Genomic DNA, 9383 nt, shown 5'->3' with positions numbered 1-9383 from the left:
AAAAAAAACATTGCTTTTAGGAAACAGGCTGCTAAAACATTCAAGCTTTGAACAGAATCGTATGTCTTGTTTTTTGTATTCTATTTATTTAAGTTGCTATATGGGTAATGTAATTTCTCTGAAGCTAATATGTGAATAACATGAAAGCAAGCTTATCAAACAAGTAAATGCAACGTCCAGCAAATTATTTAATGTAGAATGTAAACTTTTAAACGTTATGGCTTTGATGTCTCCACATTGTTGACATTAAAAAAGACACTGTAGCAGACAGCGATGGAGAGCAGATTTCTTCTGGTTTCCTTCGATTATCTGAAAGAACAAGAAAATACACGTTTCATCCAATTAGATTTTTTTACATTTGACTCTTAAAGGAACAGTGTGTAGGATTTAGTAGTATCTAGGGGTGTAATTTCAGATTGCAACCAACTTGCCTCACCCTGCCCTTCCAAGCATGTAAGGGAAACAGCGGTATCTGTGAAACTTGTAAAAAGCACAAAAAGCCCTATCTGGTATAGTATGTATTGTGTTTGTTTTGTCCATTCTGGGCTAGAAACATGATGGTTCAACATGGCAGCCTCCGTACAGGACCTGCTCTCTTTGTAGATAAAAAGGGCTCAAAAACACAATGATTCTTATTTTCAGGTGATTATCCACTAATGAAAACATACCAATAAATATTATATTTCATATCTGCCAAAAGAGTTAAATGTTACACACTGGACCTTTAAAGCTGCATTCTAGTGGGAAAAAAGGTCTTAAAATGCTTAAACTTAATAATAACAAGTTTAAATGCCAGGCTTGTGATCGGATGTCCTTATCGTGTTAACATATGCAGATACAGGTATGAATTAGGTTAAAAATTGATTGGTGCCCAAAGAGAAATGAACAATCCATTGGACAATAGCTTTTCTGTGTGTCTGCTGAAACTGTGCATGAACAAGCTTGATTTGGGATTTCTACAGCCCTTTCTTGTGGCCAAAACGTATTGATGCAGCTTTAAATACTTTTAACTGTATTTGTTTATTTTTGGTTTAACTGTTGAACACATCTAAAACTTCCTCATGCATTTCAGTGAAGTTCTTTGTTTCACTTCTCACCTTCAGGTTCTGTGCCTGATAAGATCATAGAAAAGAGAGAACAGAAAATAAGATGACATCAATATATATATAAATATAAGCATAGATCTCGTCAAAAACAGTGACAAAAAAAGATATGTGAAATGACTGTGAGGCAGATGATGGGATAATGTGTGAAAGTTTACGGTTTAACAGTACAGCACAGGATATGTCACTAAATTATAATATCTATAAAGATAAAAAAAAAACTTAAAATGCCTTTAATGAGAATGGCCTACAGTCATTTCAGCTGTTATAGCTGTATGAAATCCTTAATAAGCTGTACTACTATCAGAGATTCCAGACATTTTGGGGACAAAATATATATCTATAGTATCTCATGCTCCCCAACTCCAAAAAATAAGTGTTTTTTCTCACCTGCGAGACAGTCTGGAGAGTCGGTTTAACATGCTAAATGTGACCAATAAATTAATTAATACATGAATCACCTTCTCATAAAACTGAAAGAATTTAAAATGCTAGCTTTTGAATCTGATCCAAAAGAAATTCTACTAACCTGCCTTCTTGATTTTGGAGCTCTGCAATGCGTTTCCTTAAAGCAGACACAAGAAAGAGTAAAACCACCTAACAAACAAACTAGGAGAGGAAATACACCCCCTTTTTGTTAACGTTATTAAATGATCATTTTGTTCTCTGTAATGTAAGTTTTTACTGAACTCACTTGTATGTTTTCACCATTAAGATATAGAAGACTCCAAAGAGCACAGCAGTACCGATCCCCACCACTGTGGGAATGATGATGTGGTTGTAGTTTTCTGCACCTGCAAACAGACAGAATTTATATAAGAGCCATTTCTTCCTCCATACTGCACAAATATATCCAGTTATAGAATCTTTAAAATAAAGGACATCCTCAAAATTCAACAGCAGAGTGAAAAGATCTCACGTTTTTACATAGAGTTGCATTGTTTTAGAGGACTTGAGCTTTCCATGAAATTCTGCTGTGCAGGTGACATCAGTGTGGTCATCCTTCTCCTCAGGAATGAACGTCAGGATGGACTGCACCTCCCACAAGCCCTTTGAATTTCTCTGCGGATCTCAGTGGCCATGGTCTGCAGTTCCCTTATTCATGTGAGTTTTAGGCACGTGGGAGGGCAGGTATGGGTGACTGAACAGGTGAGAGTGTACGGATGATTTGAATGGCTGTATTTGCGGAAGTCATTGTAGGTTTTGAGGATCAGCTATAAATTAAAAGAGATAGGAGTAAGAGGCAAATCACTGTCACATGAAAAATTGTTATTATTAAAATCTTTATAAGACTTTTTAGAAAGTTGGTGACATACTGAGCATCTTAAACTCGACACACTGCTCAACAAAGGAGAACTTGTCAGTGGTGGATGTATCAGTCGATGTTTTTGCTAACTCAATCCTGAAACAGAAAGGGCCATTGTCATGGTCTTTAATGTCAATGATTTCTAAGGTGCAGTTGTTCTGACCCAAAGCTCCCAACAACTTTGTGCGGCCCCTAAAGCTGTCTAAGATTAGTGTGTTATCCTCGTGATAGATGCGTTCATCTCCACTGTTTGAACGATGCCAGATTCCTCTGAGCCTGGACGTGGGCAGGGGTCCTCTAGGATGGGTGAATGAACAGGGTACCACAACACAGGATGAAACCAGGACATCAAGGTTTTTTACAACATCAGCCTTCCATTCTTCAGTAAAAACAGGGCTGCTAAGAGCTGAAAGAGAATTATGGAAGTAAAAAAGAAAGAAATTACTGCTAGGAGTTTTCTTTCAGTGATTTCACAATCTGGTGGCCCCCACCTTTTTTTTCCTAGACAGCTTTTCTATTATTGAGTAAACTGACGACTCCTGACTAAGTGAGATACTTAATGCAATTATAGTCAATCCATAACAGAACAACTGCACTGTACAATTAACACAAATAGAGAACACAAAAACTACAGGAATATTGCATCAGAAATACATTTTTACTGATATTTTTAGTAAGTTTTTATACAATTATCTGTCTGTATTGTGTTTTTTTTTCACAACCATACAGACTTTTCTAAATTTATTTCTTAATTTTAGTGTTTTATTCATTTATTCATGCATCTTTCTATTAGCTCTTTGGTTGTTTAAACTTTTCTGATGCAGGACGAGGAAGTACATATCCTAAATCATAACCTACACTTGCATTCAGTTAACTTCACAGACATTAATGAAATGCTGAGACATAGGGCTACTATAAGTTTTCTTACACTCCTTAAAATCAAGAAGCCCCCACGACCCCAAGTGGGTGTCAGGATCCCAAGGTTGGGAACCACTGAACTAGGATGTACAATATGTACATCCTATTGAGATTGGAAACAAAGAGGTGACTAATTACGTTACCTGCCATGAGCAGACAGAATATCATCATCTTCCTCTCTTTGTCCTTACGTCTCTGAGGTTCTGTTGGTGTAATACACTGTGGGATCTTTAGATGAAATGAAACTAAATAAAAAATACAATTGTAAGCATTACCCACCACTATTACAATACTATAAATATACTTCAAACAACACTAATCTTTGCATTCAAGAGCCATTTATTGACACATCAAATACTGGCATTCTTAATGTCCTCATACAGGATATACACACATACACACTAATACATTAAAAGATTTCATCTAAATTGAAAATAGTTCCTTCCACATATGACTTTCTTTTCAATTCATTCTTATGCCTATTTTAACAAAGTCACACACACTTTGAAGAATTAAATACTCCCATTTAGACAAATATGATGATAAATAAGCTGCATTATTCCTAAATCCAGACAGCAGTATATGTACGATAATCTTTCAAAATGAAATATTAAAAGAAAGTGTGGTGAGTTACCAGAATCTTTTAAAGTAATTTCCCCACGGGGATTATTAAAGTATTTCTGATTCTGATTCTGATCTTACCTGATGAAGTCTGGCTGATCAGAGCTGTATGTTTCTCCTAAAAACACCTCCTGAAGAATGACTTTCTATTCTGCAGTTAACTTGACAAAGATGTGAACTCTACAGGCAACAGAAGAATGTATTTTTGTGTCTTTGTGTGGGTGAGGTGAAAGCAGATGTAGAGGCAGTAGCAGTAAAAAAATGTAGAAAGCTGGGAGTGGTCTCTTGTGTGTGATATGAGAAAAAAAAACCTCTTCCATGTTTGCATAGAACTGTTGCTAATATGTGAAATTCTGAAATTAAGTTTGATATGTTAAGATATAAATGCAATTTAAATATTTGATAGCATTCAAGAGCATGTGATTGCATAGTTTAACTTATCAGTGATCTTCAGTCAGAAATCAGAACTGTGGCACATTTTGTTTATTGGCTTTGCACTTGGGTAGAATGGCAATGACTATGAAGTAATGACTTTCAGCTTAAATTAACACACACATATCCAGTAAGCAGTGGACAGAATGGTGAACAGAGAGAAGATGGGCATGTTGTCATAAACTAAATTAATCTCTCTGTGATATGTAGATACACTGTCAAAAATGCCTTTGTTGCCCTTCTTGTGTCCTTTCTTAGCCCAGTTGGCATTCAGGGGAAAATTCTAATCAGCACATGCGACAGACCCATATCAACACAGAGATAATCAAGATTAAAAGAAAAGTGAAGATTGATGCATAAAAATGCCACAGAAGTTTCATAAAATGATCCCACAGAGGTCTCAGGATCTGCACCTTGGACAGTGATTGCCTGCACACAGTGCAGAATGTTAAACTCCTGCAAGATCAATGAATCATGGTTTTTGTTTGTTATTTTGGCCTGTGGTTCATAATGAAGCCTAACACTTCATTTGTAAATGTGCCACACTGTGTATGTTTTTTATTGTGTATGCAAATACATTTCTCACTTCTGCATTCAGTCCTGCTCTTCGTGTCTTGTCGAGGCATAACATAAACTATGAAGGTTTTAGTTCAGTCTACTGGACTATAATTACAGTCTGAAATGCCCAACTTCTCAAAAGAAAGAAACATGTTAACAGCCTGATACAAAACTTTTGTCTCTATAGCTGGCTATCTTGTTAACTGCATGGGTGTTAAATTTTTATATAACTCGCCATTTTTTTTTTTTTTTTTTTCAGGGCCGCTGCAGCAAGGACTCAGCCTTGGTACATGGGTCGCCAGCTCTACCCACTGAGCTAACCGGGCGCCCAACTCGCCATTTTTTAAATTTATTTTTATACTCTTTTTCAGCAAGAAAAAAAAGTTCTCCATGTGTAAATTTGTGTTTAAAGTCGGCAATAGTTCTTTCTTCACATCACATTTTGATCATGAGTGATGCTAAACCATCATCACTGGACTAACCAGGTGGCCACATTTTGGAATTACATGTAAACAAGAATCCAAGATTTCTGCGCCCTTGTTGTCAACATTTGACAACAAAAATTACAGTCAAAAGTGCGTAAATGGGATTATAAAAAATGCTCTATGCATCCCACGTCCATAAAGAAAGAAGAGGCAAAGGATTTGACATGCACATGGCGGAATACATTCAGAAACAGCATCCCCTTGAGTGGGTTACAGCCCTTTCGTCTGCAAAGACCAACTTCATGGGCCTCCATCGATACTACAGAGGACACAAGAACACTTTATAGAGCGGAACCATTGACAGAATATATAATGGACAGAGCTTCCGGGTCTAAAAAGTGGAGCCAACCCGGAAGTGTCTTAAAACCTGCATTCTATGTAAAGGCCAGCAGGGGGAGCGCCATTGGCTGCAATAATACACTGATACCATTCACTCTAATAGAGAATGAGCCAACTTGTCATTTCATTTATAAGCTCAGTAAACTATTTACTAATAAGTTTATGGTCTCAATCGCTAGATTCACGCGTTCTTCCACACATTATGATGTTCATTTAGTAAATTATGGTCCAATTTAGAGTAAAATAGACAATAAAGGGGCGCCCGGTTAGCTCAGTTGGTACAGCTGGCCACCCATATACACAGCGGCGTGGGTTCAAGTCCAACCTGCGGCCCTTTGCTGCATGTTGTCCCCCCTCTATCTGCCCCCCTTCCTGTCTCCTTCCAGCTATCTCTGTCAAATAAAGGCCAAAAAATATATATATAAAAAAAAAAAAATAGATGATAAAGCAGCGGATTTCTTTTACTCTTTGATTGACAGGTCATTGTCAGTGAGTCTGTGCAGCGCATGAAAGCCAGATCAAACTGACAAACTAGGCTGTGCTGATAAAATACGAAGCAAGATTCTGTTACTGGGTTGCCTATTTCTCACTATAAATCGTTTCAGAAACATATTTTAGTGTACTGTTTAGCTGTAATACAAGAGCGGCCATTGTTTTCTGCTACGAACAAATCAAAACTGCGCAGCCAATGAGCGCAGATCAACTCACAGTACGTCACGTCTGCTGACGGCAGCGAAGAACGCCAAACTCAAGGCTTCAAAACAGTACTTCACAAACCAATGGGTGATGTCACGATAGGTTCACACTTGAGTGGAACTGATATTAAAGATGCTTCTATGTGACTCCCCCGGTATGATGAGCCCATGGCCACCCATGTCAGAGGATTTAAATATGACCAAAGCAAACTCTTTGTCATATTTAAACGTAGAGGCAGACACCTACCTTGGTCTGACTGCTTGTCAGTGTTAGGTTGCATTTTGCTTCCTCTGATTACACAGGGCTATTGAAAATTGTATAACTCATCAGTGTTTGTGTAATGTGACAACATTTTATTTTGCGGATAACTTTTAACACTACATCCATAAGGGGGTTGTCTAAGAAAAAAAACACATTTAAAAAGTAGTGCCCAGGAGTGGGAACTTTCTAGACACTTACTACGGCCTACTTTTGATTGATTTAATTAATCATCAACTAATCATTTATGTCGAGAAATATTTGCTTTGATTTTGATCATGAGCTGTAAGTATGTGTGTGCATGTATGTATAAGCATTTGTAACCATCTTAGCACTCCATTGACTGACTGTACACATTGTGGTATAAAAATTAGAAGTATTTGGCAGTATACAGTGTTCCTGCTTTAGTTTCAGTTTTAGTTTAGCTTTCAGTTATTGAGCTTATTGAGGTGACCTAGTGATTATTGAGGTGACCTTACACTCTCCATTCAACTAGGTTGCAGCAAGGGAGTTTCAATAGAGGGTCTAGGCTATAATATAGGGGGAATGGGGTAAATAGTACAGCTAATACATAAATCAGATTAATCTATCTCATTAAATTAGATAAACACGCAAATAAAATAAACAATGTTGGGCTAGACTGAAACAACTGGAAGCTAGTTTAGAAAAGAGGAAAGTGTCACAAAATATGTAGACAAATTAGGAATACACCACTACAACACAGGAACCAACCCGAACCAAATCAAAACTGTTCTACCACACTCAATTTAGCTACTCACAGTAAGGTGACTCATGCCACACATTAAAGCAGACATGCAAGATGGCTATACCACTCTATCACTCAGTCCCACTAAGTTTTCCATCCTCACCGAGCACAAGGAATCAACTATTTACTATAGTTCAATCTGAAACCTGCATGGGAATAATATAGCAGTAGGGTGAACAATACAAATCTTAAGCAGGCTAATTTCTACTTACTTTGTGGTGTTTCATAATAATGATGCGTCACATGCTTTATGTCAGTGCTTTCTCAGTACACAGTGTTTGGATTTCATCTCCTCACTGTAGTCACATCAAGATAATTTATTAGAAAACTACACCACATAGGTGTAGTTTATCATTCAAAATTACCATATTTTTTCCTAATTGAGCACAACAGAATAACAATGCATCTACAAGCAGATTGAACCATTAAAGCTATTTATTTATATAAACTGGAAGTCAACACTTTAGCTCTGTCGCTGGTCCATTTTAATCCCAGTGTGACTGAATAGAGACAAAGCTATATATTTAAGTCACAGGCTTTTGTCTTGAAAAACAATTAAAAAAACAACAACAAACAAAACCAGATTATTTCAGAGATCTTTAATTAAAACCTAAACCCTCATTATGAAAGTGAAAATATATTCACACAACCGAAAAAAGAGGTTGTGTCTCTTACTCATGTACCACACAAAAAAAAAACCTGTGGTTTTGTCTGCAGTACCTTCTGTTGACAGTTCATGTACTGAACTCCAGGACAGCAGACACAAACAGCTGTGATTAGCTGCAGAATCAGGTAAGATTTTGATACTTACTATAAATATAAATTATACTATACAATAGGATATCCAATGTGGGCTCACTTCTTGTCATTTTCTGTATTGTAATTGTTTGTCAATTTAATTACATTTGTCTTAATTTGTCTTATTTTTTGTAAATGAATAGACTAAAAATTAAAGAGAAAGAGAATAGGAAGTTATCATGATCCTATAATGACTATTTTAATTTTCAATTAGTTAAACATATATACTGGTATAATGTTAATAATGTGAGAATTCATCATATGAATGCAAATACATATAAATAAAAAATAAGTCATTTGAGCAATTCTGGATGTGGTTTGTTAGGGGACGACAACCTGATTTTTTTCATAATTTATCAACATTGTTTGTCTGAATTATTTCTTCAAAGTTTGGATAATTTCTTAAATAATCTTGAGAATTTATAGAAAAGAGAGTGCAGAGTCATTTTTCTGATGTCGATAGCCTGTATGATGGGCATCTCAAACTCAGATTGTCTTGAGGCCACTGCTGGTATTGTCATCTCATTGTTCAAGTACTACAAAAAAGCGGAACAAAGCATCTTTTTTAAAATGTTTGTTTGTTTTGCATATGAAGACGTAGTTTAAATTGATATTCTACAACTAGAAAGAATAATGATAATTAATCATCTTTATATAGATATAGATTATATTATATTTTTTGCATGTGGTCGTGGGCTGGAGGCAGGGGGATGGAGGACCAGAAATGGCCCCAGGGCCAACAGTTTGAGACCCTTGCTGTATAAGGAATTTAATTTCTTTAATTTAATGCCAGTATTTATAAACGGCTCTTGCATGCAAAGATTAGTGTTGTTAAGTAAGGTCCACTTTCACAACTGGTTTTGCTCACAACTTACATTTTTATATAGTTTCATTTCATCTAAACATCCCACAGTGTATTACACCAACTAAACCTCGGAGAAGTACCGTATAATGGACAAAGAGAGGAAGATGATGATATTCTGTCTGCTTGTGGCAGGTAACATAATTAGTCACCTCTTTGCTTCCGATCTCAATCCTATTTACACTCCACTTCCAAATCATTGAATTTCTTTCTTTGTCACTCACTCCCTTTCAGCTCTTAG

At 36.4% G+C, this 9383-nt stretch overlaps 2 protein-coding genes across 3 annotated transcripts in view; both read right to left on the bottom strand.

Annotated features, from left to right (window-relative positions):
- The window catches only part of LOC118335796 (chymotrypsin-like protease CTRL-1), a gene marked incomplete in the record, with an annotated part of 151345 nt that overhangs the window by 37763 nt on the left and 104199 nt on the right, over positions 1 to 9383 (bottom strand).
- Positions 2001 to 4166, bottom strand: LOC118335799 (myeloid cell surface antigen CD33-like). 2 transcript variants are annotated; one of them, XM_035672236.1, is made up of 4 exons: positions 4030 to 4166; positions 3471 to 3572; positions 2420 to 2815; positions 2001 to 2317 (listed from the first exon to the last, which is right to left on the bottom strand). In XM_035672236.1, exons 2-4 carry the CDS (start codon positions 3496 to 3498, stop codon positions 2295 to 2297), a joined length of 447 nt encoding a protein of 148 aa, XP_035528129.1. In that variant the 5' UTR covers positions 3499 to 3572; positions 4030 to 4166; the 3' UTR covers positions 2001 to 2294. The 2 variants fall into 2 exon arrangements, with proteins under 2 accessions (XP_035528129.1, XP_035528130.1); XM_035672237.1 differs by having other exon boundaries at positions 3471 to 3555; positions 4030 to 4164.

Source organism: Morone saxatilis, unplaced genomic scaffold (genome assembly GCF_004916995.1).
Source record: "Morone saxatilis isolate NCDOM2014 unplaced genomic scaffold, NCSU_SB_2.0 Contig24, whole genome shotgun sequence".
NCBI lineage: Eukaryota > Metazoa > Chordata > Actinopteri > Moronidae > Morone > Morone saxatilis.
Note: the sequence above shows the minus strand (reverse complement) of the source record. Positions and strands in the feature narration are given on the sequence as shown.